Raw genomic sequence first — 16254 nt, forward strand, 5'->3', positions numbered from 1 at the left:
CTTTCATGCACCACTTGCTGTGGCAGCTCATTCCATACTCTCGCAACCCTCTGAGTGAAGAAGTTTTCTCTCATGGTCCCCTTAAAATTTTCACTTTTCACCCATAACCCATGACCTTTATTTGTAGTTCCACCCATCGTCAATGGGAAAATCCTGCTTGCATTTACCCTATCTATATCCCTCATAATTTTATGTACCTATATCAAATCTCCCCTCAATCTTCTATGTTCCTAGGAATAAAGTCCTAACCTATTCAATCTTCCCTTATAATTCATGTTGTTATAACTCATAAATTTTTCTCTGTGCTCTTTCAATCTTGTTTACATGTTTCCTGTAGGTAAGTGGCCAAAACTGCACACAGTACTCCAAATTATGCCTCATTGTCTTATACAACTTCAACGTAACATCCCATCTCTTGTATTCAATACTTTGATTTATGAAGGCCAATATGCTAAAAGCTTTTATGACTTCCTGTGCACCATTTTAAAGTAATTATGGACCTGTATTCCCAGATCCCTTTGTTCTACCACACTCATCACTGCCTTACCATTCACTGGCTAAGGCCTAGCCTGGTTGGTCCTACTGAAGTGCAACACCTTGCATTTGTCTGTATTAAATACAGTCTGCCATTTTTCCAGCTGGTCAAGATCCTGCTGCAAGCTTTGATAGTCTTTGTTGCTGTCCACTACATCCCAACCCTTGGTGTCATCCACAAATTTGCTGATCCAGTTATAGATGAACAACAGCAACAGACCTAGCACCAATCCCTGCAGCACTCCACTGGTTACGGGTCTCCAGTCAGAGGGGCAACCATCTACTACTATTCTCTGGCTTCTCCCACAAAGCCAAAGTCTAATCCAGTTTACTATCTCATCTTGAATGCCAAACGACTGAACCTTCTTGACCAACCTTCTATGCAGGACCTTGTCAAATGCCTTACTTAAGTCCATTTGGGCAACATCCACTGCCTTACCTTCATCAACTTTCCTAATAACTGCCTCAAAAAACTTTATAAGATTAGTTAAACATGAGCTAGCCACACACAAAGCTATGCTGACCATCCCTAATCAGTCCATGTCTGTCCAAATACTCATACATCTGGTCTCTTGTAATACCTTCCTATAACCTTCCCACCACTCATGTCTAGCTCACCGGCCTATAATTTCCTGGCTTATTTTTAGCACCTTTCTTAAAAAACAGTACAGCATTAGCTAATCCTCCAGTACCTCACCTGTCACGAAGGATGATTTAAATATCTCTGCTAGGACCCTAGCAATTTCTGAAATTGTCTCCAACAGGGTCTGACGGAACACCTTTTTTGGGGATTTGTATACCCTAGTTTGACCCAAGACAGCAAGCACGTCCTCCTCTGTAATCTGTATAGGGTCCATGATCTCACTGCTCTTCTGTCTCACTTCTATGGGCTCAGTGTCCATCTCCTGAGTAAATACAAATGCATTTGAGACCTCTCCCATCTCTTATGTCTCTTTGCCTAGATTACCAATCTGATCTTCTAGAGGACCAATTTTGACCCTTGCAATTCCTTTGCTCTTAACATATCCTTAGGATTCGGCTTCATCTTGTCTGCTAGGGCAACCTCGTGCCTTTTTTTAGCCCTCATGATTTCTTTCTTAAGTGTTTCTTGCATTTCTTTTAATTCATAAGTACCTAATTTGCTCCTACTTACCTATACCTGCTATGCACCTCTTTTGTTTTCCTTAACCTGAGCCTCAATATTTCTTGAAAACCAAGGTTCCCTGTACCTGTTATCTTTACCTTTTATTTTGCCAGGCAGATACAAGCTTTGTATCATTGAGCTCTCATTGATTGAAGTACAGATGGGGCCAGTAAATTTATAGCTAATAGGTAAACCCAGCTGGTGGGTAATATCGCTATATTGTTCACTTACTTTTTAAAATAAAACTTAATTACTTTTTTCTTACAGAGTATCCTGATTTTGAACTTGATCATCAATACCTCGAAGGGCTAATTGTTAGACAAGGTGGAGCCATCAAACTAACAGTGCCCATTAAAGGCAAACCTATTCCTGTCTGCAAATGGACAAAAGAAGGTCGTGATATTAGCAAGCGTGCAATGATTGCAACTTCTGATACCCACACTGAACTTGTGATAAAGGAATCAGTCAGAGAAGATTCAGGCACATATGACCTTGTTCTTGAAAATAAATGTGGCAAAAAGACAGTATACATTAAGGTGAAAGTGATTGGCAGTCCTGATCCCCCACAAGGTCCACTTGAATTTGATGATATTCAAGCTCGTTCGGTTAGAGTAAGTTGGAGACCATCTACTGATGATGGTGGATCTGATATCATTGGATATATTGTTGAGAGACGAGAAGTATCCAAAACTGCCTGGTACACTGTTGATTCTCAAGTAAAGGAGACTTCTGTTACTGTCAGAGGCTTGAAAGAAAGTGTCGAATACCACTTCCGTGTTTCTGCTGAAAACCAATTTGGTATCAGTAAACCTCTGAAGTCAGAGGAGCCAGTTGTACCAAAAACACCACTAAGTAAGTATAATACTGTTCGTAGTAACCTTAAGTAAAAATATATTTTTATTTTGAACTTATTTAAATTTTGCCGTGATTATTAATTCACAATGGTTAATCTAGATCCACCAGAGCCTCCAAGCAATCCTCCAGAAATACTGGACGTCACCAAGAGTTCAGTCACCCTCTGCTGGTCAAGACCAAAGGATGATGGTGGATCGCGTATTACTGGGTATTTTATCGATCGCAAAGAGTCTACCACAGATAAATGGGTGCGGCATAACAAGACTCATATTACCACAACAATGTACTCTGTTTCTGGGCTGCTTCCAGATGCTGAATACCAGTTCCGTATTTTAGCACAGAATGATATTGGTCTTGGTGAACCAAGCCTACCATCTGATGTTGTTCAATGCAAGGATCCTTTTGGTATGTATCATTCAATCTACATTAATACATTACACGAATATGGAATTTAAAATAGTGTGATTTCAAATATGACACAATTACTAGATTTTAATAAGTAAATATATTTCCACAGATAAACCAAGCCAACCTGGAGAGATTACGATAATTTCTGTCACAAAAGATAGCATCTCCATTGAGTGGGATCGTCCAGAATGTGATGGTGGCAAGGAAATTATTGGTTACTGGGTTGAATATCGCCAATCTGGTGATAGTGCTTGGAAAAAATGCAGTAAGGAACGAATAAAAGACAGACAGTTTACACAAGGCGGTCTTCTGGAAGCCACAGAATATGAATTCAGAGTGTTTGCAGAGAATGAGACAGGAATCGGCAGACCTCGTAGAACCTTTATGGCAATAAAGACTAAATTGACTTGTGTGTATTACTTTTTTATACTTTAATTCAAATAATATGATTTTTGTGTCATTATAAAAAACTCACTTGTTTCCTCTTCTTTGTCAACAGCTGGGGAAGAACCAAGTGTTAAACAAGAAATTGCAGAGGTTGTTGCCAAGTTGGGTGAACCTGCCAAACTGACTTGTCAGATAATTGGTAGACCACTTCCAGAAATTAAGTGGTACCATTTTGGAAAGGAGTTGCATCAAAGCCGCAAGTACAAAATGAGTTCAGACGGCCGTAATCATTCAATCACCATTTTAACTGATGATCAAGATGATGAAGGCCTGTATACCTGCAAAGCTACTAATGATGCTGGCGAAACAGAGGTCAGTGGTAACATATTGCTTGAAGCTGCTCCACAATTCCATCCAGGATTTCCACTAAAAGAGCTGTACGTTGTAAGCATTGGTACAAGTCTTCGCATCCATGTTGTATACATTGGCCGTCCAGTACCTGCTATTCGTTGGTTCCATGAAAAGAAACTTTTGTCTGATTCAGAAAATATTTCAATAGAAAACACAGAGCATTACACTCATCTTGTTGTGAGGAATATTCATCGAAAGAACCATGCTGGAAAATACAGAGTGCAGCTCAGCAATTCATTTGGAACAATTGATACAACATTTAATGTAGAAATCCATGGTAATCATATTTAATAGTGCATATTATTTGTTCAATTAAAACTAATGGTAAGTGTTTTTACATGAAAATAAAATATCTAATACTTTCTGTATACAGATAAGCCGGATATGCCAGAAGGACCAATAGAAATTGATACTTTGCTGAAGAATTCTGCAGTAATCAGTTGGAAGCCACCACTTGATGATGGAGGTGCAATGGTTACCAATTACATTGTAGAAAAATGCGAAGCCAAGGAAGGTGAACAATGGCATCTGGTGTCCTCTGCTATTGCTGGCACATCTTGTAGAATTGGAAATCTCATTGACAATGCTGGCTACTACTTCCGTGTCTCTGCTCAAAATCAGTTTGGTGTCAGTAAACCATTGGAAGTTTCCTCTGTTGTCATCATCAAGAGTCCATATGGTAAGTGTCTACATAAATTAAGTTGTTCCTAGTATAATGATGTATTACGATTCTAAAACGTATATATTTCACTTACTTCTGTCTACAGAAAAGCCAGGAAGTCCACCCAAACCTACTATAGCTGCTGTTACAAAGGATTCATGTGTGGTTTCATGGAGACCTCCTGCCAGTGATGGTGGCGCAAAGATCAGAAATTATTACCTTGAAAAACGAGAGAAAAAGCAGAATAAATGGATGGCTGTAACAACTGATGAAATACATGAAACAGCTTACACAGTGAAAGGCCTTATTGAAGGCTTGGAGTATGAGTTCCGTGTTAAATGTGAAAATCTTGGTGGCGAGAGTGACTGGAGTGAAATATCTGATTCTGTTGTTCCAATGTGCGATGTACCTATCAAGGCACCACAGTTTAAAGAAGAAATTCGCAATTTAAGTGTGAAATATAAGAGCAATGCTACATTTGTTTGCAAGGTTACTGGTAATCCCAAACCTATTGTGAAGTGGTTTAGACAAGGAAAGGAAATTGAACCTGATGGCGAAAAGATAAAAATCCAGGAATTCAAGGGAGGCTACCATCAACTTGTAATTTCTAGTGTCACAGGAGATGATGCAACTATATATCAAGTCAGAGCGATCAATCAAGGTGGTTCCATTTCATCAACAGTATCTTTAGATGTTGACGGTATGTATCATGCAAACTTACATAAACATTGTTTAATATTTCTAAATACATCTAGGATGTAATTAGTTTAAGGAGTTGTCCAGAATGGGCATTGCGAATGGATAATTCCTTTTAAAGCTGTCTGATTTTGTTTTCCATTATTTTTCCCATTGAAATGAATTGAAGAAATATCATTACATGGTTGTAAAAATAGGCTTTCATTTCACTGCTCCTAGTTTTGCACTGCTGTCCAAGATTAATTTCGGCCACATTGTTCACAGTTTTACATTCACTTTCTACCTTTCAGTATCTACATTTAAAATTTTCTTTTTGTTTTTAGTTCCTGCCAAGATTCAATTACCCAAACATCTGGAAGGCATGGGTGCAGTTCATGCTCTCCGCGGTGAAATTATAAGCATCAAAATTCCTTTCAGTGGAAGACCTGATCCAGTAATTACATGGCAGAAGGGACAAGATCTCATTGATAATAATGGTCACTATCAAGTAATTGTGACTAGATCTTTTACATCTTTGGTGTTCCCTAATGGAGTTGACATGAAAGATGCTGGTTTCTACGTTGTGTGCGCAAAGAACAGATTTGGCATTGATCAAAAAACAGTTGAACTAGATGTAGCAGATGTACCTGACATGCCAAGAGGACTTAAAGTCAGTGACATTACACGTGATTCTGTTGTTTTAACGTGGAGTCCCCCAGCTAATGACGGTGGAAGTAAAGTAATTAACTACATTATCGAGAAATGCGCAACAACAGCAGAGATGTGGATTCGTGTAGCACAGTCACGTGATACACATTACACCGTCATCAATCTCTTTGGAAAGACTAGCTACCAATTCCGTGTGATTGCTGAAAACAAGTTTGGACAGAGCCAGCCATCAGAGCCAACTGATCCAATAGTCACAAAAGAAGATAAGACAAGAGTTCTGAACTATGACGAAGAGGTTGATGAATCAATGACAGTTACTAAAGGCAAAGTTGATCATTCCACTATTAAAGAACTTCATACCCGCTACACATTTGCTGAAGAGCTAGGACGTGGACAATTTTGTATTGTTCATCGTTGTATTCAAAACACCAGCAAGAAAACATACATGGCGAAGTTTGTGAAAATAAAAGGTGCTGATCAGGTATTGGTGAAGAAAGAGATTAACATTCTCAATATTGCTCGTCACAAAAATATCCTTTGTCTACATGAATCATTTGAGAGCCTTGAAGAATTGGTCATGATATTTGAGTTTATTTCAGGTCTTGACATATTTGAGCGCATTAATACAACTAATTTTGAACTAACTGAAAGGGAAGTCATTATCTACACTCGCCAAATTTGTGAAGCATTGGAATTTCTACATAGTCAGAATATAGGTCATTTTGACATCAAACCAGAGAATATAATCTACACCACAAGAAAGAGCTCTTTCATTAAGATTATTGAACTTGGACAGGCCAGACCACTCACACCAGGTGATCACATGAGGATCCAGTTCACTGCTTCTGAGTATGCAGCACCTGAACTACATCAGCATGATGTGGTCAATGCAGCTACAGACATGTGGTCAGTAGGTACACTTGTGTATGTACTACTTAGCGGTCTCAATCCATTTATTGCCGAAACAAACCAACAAGTTATTGATAACATTATTAGAGCAGAGTACAGTTTTGAGGAAGAAGCTTTCAAGGACATCACCACAGAAGCTCTTGACTTCATTGATCGCCTGTTAGTCAAAGAACGGAAGGCTCGGATGACAGCTGCTGATGCTCTTGAACATCCATGGCTAAAACAGAAGACAGAAAATATGAGCACCAAAGTAATTAAGACTTTGAGGCACAGAAGATACTATCAGACCCTAATAAAGAGGGAAATGAACTATGTTGTTTCTGTTGCTCGAATTTCTTCAGGTGGAGCTGTTAGAGCTCAAAGGGGAGTTATGGTTGCTAAAGCTAAAATAGCTTCAATTGATATTGGTCCACTTGCTGGACAGATTATGCATGCTTCTGCTGAAGAAGGCGGTCATGTTAAATATTCCTGCAGAATAGAAAACTATGATCAATCTACTGAAGTCACCTGGTACTTTGGTGTCAGGCAACTTGAGTCCAGTGACAAATATGAAATCACCTATCAAGATGGTCTGGCAACAATGTATGTTAAAGACATAAACAAAACTGATGATGGTACTTACAGGTGTAAAATAGTAAATGATTATGGTGAAGATAGTTCCTATGCTGAATTATTTGTGAGTGGCGTAAGAGATATTCGTAAATACTTTATGCAACGTACAGTAAAGAGAGTAAAGCGCAAGGTGGATGCTATGAGACTCCTTGAAAAGCCACCGGAATTTACTTTACCTTTGTATAACCGAACAGCGTACATTGGAGAAGATATCAGATTTGGTGTTACTATAACTGTTCACCCTGAACCAAGAGTAACTTGGTTGAAATCTGGACAAAAGATTAAGCCTGGTGAAAATGAGACAAAATATACTTTTATATCAGATAAAGGTCTCTATCAACTGATCATTCACAAGTTAACGACTGATGATGATGCTGAATACACGGTTGTAGCTCGCAATAGATATGGTGAAGATAGCTGCAAAGCTAGACTAACTGTGGTACCTCACCCACCTGCAGCAGACAGCACCTTGAGACCAATGTTTAAACGTTTGTTGGCAAATGCAGAATGTACGGAAGGTCAGAGCATTCGCTTTGAGTGCAGAGTGTCTGGCACTCCAGTGCCCATTCTGAAATGGGAGAAAGATGGACAAACTTTGGCATTAGGTCCAAATATTGAAATTGTACATGAAGGTCTGGACTACTATGTTTTGCATATAAGGGATACCTTACCAGAGGACTCTGGCATTTACAGACTTACTGCTACCAACAGTGCTGGATCTGCAAGTTGCCAAGCATATCTAAAAGTTGAACGCATGAAGTATGTCAAACGTCAATATAGGAGTGAGGAGGAACGGCAGCAGCATGTTCAGAAACAAATTGACAAAACCATAAGGATGGCAGAAATACTTGCAAATGTTGAAGCTGTTCCGTTGACAGCAGTAGCAAAACAAGCTCTGCAAGAAGCTGCAATAATGTACAAACCAGCAGTCAGTACCAAGAACGTCAAAGGTGAATATGAAATTTCGGAGGTCGTAAAGAAAAAAGAAAAGAAACTTCGAATGCCTTATGATATTCCAGAACCTCGAGTTCATGAAGCAAGGGTAATTGAAGAAGATCAAGATATCAAACAGTTTGTGCCATTATCAGACATGAAATGGTATAGGAAATTACGAGATCAATATGAAATGCCAGCACCATTGGAAAGAATTGTAACAAAACGACCAAAACGAATTCGTCTTTCAAGATGGGAGCAGTTTTATGTTATGCCATTGCCACGCTTTACTGATCAGTATAAGCCCAAATGGCGAATTCCAAAAATGTCACAAGATGATCTGGAAACTGTTAGACCAGCTCGAAGGCGCACCCCATCCCCTGAGTACGAAATTTATTACAGACCAAGAAGGCGATCACTTGGTGATTTGTCAGATGAGGACTTACTTCTACCTGTTGATGACTATCTCTCAATGAAAAGAATAGAAGAAGAAAGACTACGTCTTGAGGATGAGCTTGAACTGGGATTTTCTGCATCACCTCCAAGCCGTAGCCCTCCTCGTTTTGAATTATCTGCTCTTCAGCAAAGGACACAATTAACTACAGCACAAGAGAAGGAAAAATATGCCGGCTACCAGAAATACCACATCCCTTCCAAATATGAAGCTGGTCCAAGCTTTATAGACCTCAGGCAAAGGCATGACAAAGTTGTTTATAAACCCCCAAAGCAAAGACAAAGAATAATGGAAGATAAGGAAGATGAAGAACTCCTTCGATCAGTTGCTACAGCCCAGAGATTGTCTGCCTATCAAAAAGAACTTGAGTACATGGAGCATGAGGAAAAAGCAAGGATCAAAAGTAAACGAGAAAGAAAGATATTTGTAACAAGATCAGAAGAAGAAGAAGCAGCAGCCGTTGAGATTAAGGAATATGTCCCTACAGAATCCCCATCTGTCTCAAGGCTTCTTAGGAGGAGAAGATCACTCTCCCCAACTTACATTGAATTGATGCGACCTGTTTCTGAACTGATCAGATCTCGACCACGTCCTACAGAACTTGAAAGTGAAGGTATAGAAAGACGATCACCCACACCTGAGAGAACCCGTCCTAGGTCACCCAGTCCAGTGTCTCGGGAGAGCTCACTTTCTCGCTTTGAAAGGACTGCCAGATTTGACATATTTTCACGATATGAGTCAATGAAAACTGCTTTAAAATCTAAAAGGACATCAGAAGGGAAATATGAAGTTATTACTCAAGAGCCTTTCAGCCTTGACCATGGTCCACGTATAACTTTGAGAATGCGTTCTCACCGTATCCCATGTGGACAAAATACAAGATTTACATTAAATATTCTGTCCAAACCAAGAGCTGATGTTAGTTGGTACCACAATGGTAAAGAAATTCAAGAGGGTGATAAGTATCATTTTACTGATATGACTGGTGTCCTAACACTGGAAATTCGGGATTGCCAAGTTGAAGATAGTGGAACCTATCGTGTTGTTTGTTCCAATTACAAAGGAGAGGCCTCTGACTATGCAACATTGGATATCACAGGAGGTGACTACTTTACCTACTTGCCTCGCCGTAAAGATGAGGAAGCACCAAAATCGCTTGTACCTGAACTGACAAGAACTGATTTTTACCAAATATCTACAATTAGAAAAACTGCTGAACTTGAAGAGGTAAAAGAATCTAAAAGAGAAGAATCAGAAATAAGAGAGTCTGTCAGCTCCGGGCTCTATACTTCGAAGGAAAGGGCAGTTCGTGCATCTAGAAGAACTCTCCCTGCCAAAATACTAACAAAACCACAATCAGTTACGGTGGCAGAGGGAGAGTCTGTTAGATTTTCCTGCGACATTGATGGTGAGCCAACGCCCACTGTGACATGGATGCATGCTGGAAGAGTAATTACTTCTTCCAAACGTTCACTCATTGTTACAACACAATTTAATTCCACCTTTACAATTACATCAGTTCAATCATCTGATGAAGGAAGCTATACAGTGGTAGTAGAAAATTCTGAAGGAAAGCAAGAAGCGCACTTTACTCTGACTATCCGAAAAGCTGGAGTAAAGGAACTGGGTGTTGTGGCACATCCAATGGTAAAGTCTCCTGAACCTCATTCCAAGTCTTCAGGGCCAACGAAAACTTCTAAGAGGGTCAAATCACCAGAACCATTAACTTCCTTTCCAAAAGATAAGTCTCTACCTATTCCTACAGTTGCTCCACCTAAGATCTCTCAAGGTTTGAAAGCCGAAGTTTCTGATGACGGTTCCGTAAAGCTGACATGTGCAGTTGAAAGCACAGCTCTGAATGTGAAAGAATTAACTTGGTTTAAGGATGGATGTAAAATAAGAGAAAACAGTCACTACAAATTGAAATATGCTGCTGATGGTGTCTACACCTTAAGTATCCACGGAATTAATGAAACTGACGAAGGGGAATATACTTGTGAAATCACTGGTGAAGGAGGTGTTTCCAAAACAACCTTTTCTTTTGTTGGTCAAGTTTTCAAAAACATTTTCAACAAAGTGACCAAATTAGCTGAATCAAAAATAGCTACTGAGAAAAAAGCTGTAGCAAAATCATATGGAAAAACTGAGGTAGTTCAGGAACAAATTGTGAAAAAGGAATTTAAAACATCATCCACAGAGATTACAGCCACACGTGTACAAATTACAGCAACTGATGGTCAAAAGGCTGTACTTAAAGCCAACATACCAAGTGCTTCCAGTGTGAAATGGATTGCGAATGGTAATGAGCTTGCTAATTCGGAAGACTATCAATATGGCGTATCTGGAAGAGACCACACTTTAACTATCAAAACCATTGGTTTCAAAGATGAAGGCACAATCACCTGTGAAGCAAAAACTGAGCATGGAATAGTTAAATGTCAGTTTGATTTAACAATTAAACAAAAAGAATCAAATGCCCCAAAGTTCATTGTGCAGCCCAAATCCCAAAACGTCAATGAAGGGCAAAATGTGACATTTACGTGTGAGATATCAGGAGATCCTACTCCAGAAGTTGAATGGCTGAAAAACAACCAACCTGTAAGTAATAAGTTAATTTGAAGTTTATGATCATTAATCTAGTTATTCAAATAATCATAAGACCATAAGATAGAGCAGCAGAAGTAGCCCATTTGGCCCATCAGGTTTGCTCTGCAATTCAGTCATGGGCTGATCTGATTCTTCCAGTCATCCCCACTCCTCTGCATACCTGGCTAATCAAGAAGCTATCTGTCTCTGCCATAAATGCACCCAATGATTGGCCTTCACAGCCGCTCATCACAACAAATTCCACAGATTTACGACTAAAGTAATTTCTCCTCAGCTCTGTCCTAAATGGACGTCCTTTCAATCCTGAAGCTGTGCCCTCTTGTCCTAGACTCCCCAACCATGAGAAATAACTTTGCTATATCAAATCTGTTCAAGCCTTTTAACATTCGGAATATTTCTGTGAGATCCGCCCTCATTCTCCTGAACTTCAGGGAATACAGCCCAAGGTCTGCCAGACATTTCCTCATACAGTAACCCTTTCATTCCTGGAATCATTCTTGTGAATCTTCTCTGAACCCTCTCCAATGTCAGTATATCCTTCCTAAAATAAAGAGCCCAAAACTGCACACAGTACTCCAAGTGTGGTTTCACGAGTACCTTATAGAGCCTCAGCATCACATCCCTGCTCTTGTATTCTATACCTCTAGAAATGAATGCCAACATTGCATTCGTCTTCTTCACAACTGACTCAACCTGGAGGTTAACCTTTAGGGTATCCTGCACAAGGACTCCCAAGTCCCTTTGCATCTCTGCATTTTGAATTCTCTCCCATCTAAATAATAGTCTGCCCGTTTATTTCTTCCACCGAAATGCATGACCATACACTTTCCAACATTGTATTTCATTTGCCACTTCTTTACCTATTCCCCTAAACTATCTAAGTCTCTCTGCAGGCTCTCTGTTTCCTCAACACTACCCGATCCTCCACTTATCTTTGTATTATCAGCAAATTTAGCCACAAATTCATGAATCCCATAGTCCAAATCATTGACATACATCGTAAAAAGCAGCAGTTCCAACACCAACCCCTGTGGAACTCCACTGGTACTCGGCAGCCAGCCAGAACAGGATCCCTTTATTCCCAGTCTCTATTTTCTGCCGACCAGCCAATGCTCCACCCACGCTAGTAACTTCCCTGTAATTCCATGGGCTCTTATCTTGCTAAGCAGCCTCATGTACGGCACCTTGTCAAAGGCCTTCTGAAAATCCAAGTACACCATGTCTACTACAACTTCTTTGTCTACGCTGCTTGTAATTTCCTCAAAAAATTGCAGTAGGTTAGTCAGGCAGGATTTTCCTTTCAGGAAACCATGCTGGCTTTGGCCTATCTTGTCATGTGCCTCCAGGTGCTCTGTAATCTCATCCCTAACAATTGATTCCAACAACTTCCCAACCACTGATGTTCAGGCTAACAGGTCTATAGTTTCCTTTTTGCTGCCCCCCACCCTTCTTGAATAGCGGAGTAACATTTGCAATTTTCCAGTCATCCGGTACAATGTCAGAATCTATCGATTCTTGAAAGATCATCATTAACGCCTCTGCAATCTCTCCAGCTACTTCCTTCAGAACCTGAGGGTGCATTCCATCAGGTCCAGGAGATTTATCCACGCTCAGACCATTAAGCTTCCTGAGCACCTTCTCAGTCGTAATTTTCACTGCACATACTTCACTTCCCTGACACTCTTGAATATCTGGTATTGCGCTGATGTCTTTCACTGTGAAGACAGATGCAAAATATACATTCAGTCCCTCTGCCATCTCTGCGTCTCTCATTACAATATCTCCAGCATCATTTTTTAGTGGTCCTATATCTACCCCAAACTCTCTTTTACCCTTTATATACTTTTAAAAGCTTTTATTAACTTCTTTGATATTAGTCACCAGCTTCCTTTCATAATTCATCTTTCCTTCCTAATGACCTTCTTAGTTTCCTTCTGCAAGTTTTTAAAAGCTTCCCAATCCTCTATCTTCCCACTAGCTTTGGTTTCTTTGTATGCCCTCTCTTTTGTTTTTACTTTGGCTCTTACTCACTTGTCAGTCATGGTGGTGTCCTTCTTCCATTCGAAAATTTCTTCTTATTTGGAATATATCTGTCTTGCACTTCCTCATTTTTTGCAGAAACTTCAGCCATTGCTGCTCTGCTGTCATTCCTGATAGTGTCTACCCCTCTCATGCCATTGTAATTTCCTTTATTCCACTGAAATACCGACACATTGGAACTTAGAAACATAGAAAACCTACAACACAATACAGGCCCTTTGGCCCACTAAGTTGTGCCGAGCATGTCCCTACCTTAGAAATTACTAGGCTTACCTATAGCCCTCTATTTTACTTAGCTCCATGTACCTATCTAAAAGCCTCTTAAAAGACCCTGTCGTATCCACCTCCACCTCCGTTGCCAGCAGCCCATTCCGTGCACTCACCACTCTCTGAGTAAAAAACTTACCCCTGACATCTCCTCTGTACCTACTGCCCTACACCTTAAACCTGTGTCCTCTCGTGGCAACCAAAAATCTCAGGATTGCTACCTGTGCCACGTGCGAGTGAGGCAAGGAACAGAAAGATTATAAAGATTAATACGTGGCTGAGAGGATGGTGCAGGAGGGAGGGCTTCAGGTTTGTAGATAATTGGGCTTTGTTCCAGGGAAGGTGGGATCTGTTCCGAAGGGACGGTTTACACCTGAACTGGAGCGGTACTAACATTCTTGCAGGGAAGTTTGCTAGTGCTTCTTGGGGGGGTTTAAACTAAATTTGCAGGGGGCGGGGATCCAGAATGTGAGAGAGGATAGCGAGAGGAAGAATAAAGGACAGGTGGGGACTACACGGTTCCGGAATATTAAGTGTGTAGTAGAGAAAGGTGAGGCGGAACAAGTGATAAGGAGGACACATGTACAGAGGGATGGTCTGACGGAACATGGAGTTAAATGTGTTTAAAGAATTAGTAAATTTAGGAAGGACAAAATTCTAGGGGTGTATAGCCCGATGGGAGTTTGGGGAGCTGGGTTAAGCACTATAGGCAGCGATTTAAACAGAGAGAGGAGAAATGGGCTAAAAATTCTATATCTGAATGCACAAAGTGTCAGAAATAAGGCGGATGAGCTTGAAGCCCAGGTGCGAATGGGTAACTATGATGTTGTTGGGATAACGGAGACATGGCTGCAGGGAGATCAGACCTGGGAAATGAATGTACAAGAGTATACGTGCTATCGTAGGGACAGAAATGTGGGCAGAGGGGGTGGGGTGGCCCTGTTGGTGAGGAATGAGATTCAGTCCTTTGCAAGGGGGGACATAGGGTCAGGAGAAGCAGAGTCCGTGTGGATAGAACTGAGGAACAGTAAGGGCAAAAGGACCCAAATGGGTGTTGTCTACAGGCCACCAAACAGTAGCATGGATATTGGGTGCAAGTTGAATAGGGAGTTAACATTGACATGTGGCAAAGGTAATGTCGCAGTAGTTATGGGGGATTTCAACATGCCTGTGAACTGGGAGAATCAGGTTGGTGCTGGACCACAGTATAGGGAGTTTGTAGAGTGCCTACGGGATGCATTTTTGGAACAGCTTGTACGAGAGTCAACCAAGGACAAGACTATTCTGGATTTAGTGTTATGTAATGAACAGGATTTGATAAGTGATCTTGCAGTAAAGGAGCCATTAGGAGGTAGTGATCATAATATGATAAGTTTTTATCTGCAATTTGAGAAGGATAAGGGCAGCTCAGAGGTGTCAGTGTTGCAGTTGAACAGGGGAAACTATGGAGCCATGAGAGAGGAGCTGGCCAAAGTTGATTGGATGGATAGCCTTGCAGAAAAGACAGTGGAACAGCAATGGCAGGTATTCTTGGGAATAATGCACAAGGTGCAAAATCAGTTTATCCCCCAGAGAAGGAAGGATTCAAAGGGGGGAAAGGGGCCACAGTGGTTGATAAAGGAAGTCAGAGATTGCATAGCATTAAAAAAAAGGAAGTATGACAGAGCTAAGGTGAGTGGGAGGACAGATGATTGGGAAGTTTTTAAGGAACAACAGAACTTAACTAAACAGACAATACGGGGAGAAAAAATGAGGTACGAACGCAAGCTAGCCAGGAATATAAAGGAAGATAGCAAAAGCTTTTTTAGGTATGTGAAGAGAAAGAAGATAGTTAAGAACAATGTTGGGCCCTTGAAGAATGAATTGGGTGAAATTGTTATGGGAACAGAGAAATGGCAGAAGAATTTAATGAGTACTTTAGATCTGTTTTCACTAAGGAAGACACAAGCAATCTCCCAGATGTATGGATGGGCCAAGGACATAAGGTAACAGAGGAAATGAAACAGATTGACATTGGGAAGGAAATGGTGATGAGAAGACTGATGGGACTGAAGGCTGACAAATCCCCAGGTCCAGATGGTCTGCATCCTAGGGTACTAAAGGAGGTGGCCCTGGAAATTGCAGATGCATTGGTAATCATTTTCCAATGTTCCTTAGATTCAGGATCAGTTCCTGAGGATTGGAGAATGGCTAATGTTATCCCACTTTTTAAGAAAGGAGGGAGGGAGAAAACAGAGAACTATCGACCTGTCAGCCTGACATCGGTGGTGGGGAAGATGCTAGAGTCCATTATTAAGGATGAAATAGTGGCATATCTAGATAGCAGTGATAGGATTGGACCGAGCCAGCATGGATTTACCAAGGGTAAATCATGCTTGACTAATCTGTTGGAGTTTTTCGAGGATGTAACCAGGAAGTTAGACGGGGGAGATCCAGTGGATGTAGTGTACCTCGATTTTCAGAAGGCATTTGATAATCACCACATAGGAGATTGGTGGGTAAAATCAAAGCTCAGGGCATCGGGGGGAAGACATTGACATGGATAGAAAACTGGTTGGCAGATAGAAAGCAAAGGGTAGCGGTGAATGGGTGTTTCTCGGAATGGCAGGGGGTGACTAGTGGGATGCCACAAGGCTCGGTTTTGGGACCACAGCTGTTTACCATTTACATTAACGATTTGGATGAAGG

The 16254-nt window shown here is 40.7% G+C and overlaps 1 protein-coding gene across 4 annotated transcripts in view; it reads left to right on the forward strand.

Annotated features, from left to right (window-relative positions):
• Positions 1-16254, forward strand: part of ttn.2 (titin, tandem duplicate 2) — a 340760-nt gene that overhangs the window by 319040 nt on the left and 5466 nt on the right. For all 4 annotated transcript variants that reach the window (XM_073047117.1, XM_073047118.1, XM_073047119.1 and 1 more), the window contains 7 exons: positions 1946-2530; positions 2633-2938; positions 3051-3350; positions 3441-4016; positions 4113-4418; positions 4507-5100; positions 5420-11250. In XM_073047117.1, the coding sequence (XP_072903218.1) occupies positions 1946-2530; positions 2633-2938; positions 3051-3350; positions 3441-4016; positions 4113-4418; positions 4507-5100; positions 5420-11250 (8498 nt within the window). The remainder of the gene's footprint in view (positions 1-1945; positions 2531-2632; positions 2939-3050; positions 3351-3440; positions 4017-4112; positions 4419-4506; positions 5101-5419; positions 11251-16254) is intronic.

This window comes from Hemitrygon akajei, chromosome 5 (assembly GCF_048418815.1).
Source record: "Hemitrygon akajei chromosome 5, sHemAka1.3, whole genome shotgun sequence".
NCBI lineage: Eukaryota > Metazoa > Chordata > Chondrichthyes > Myliobatiformes > Dasyatidae > Hemitrygon > Hemitrygon akajei.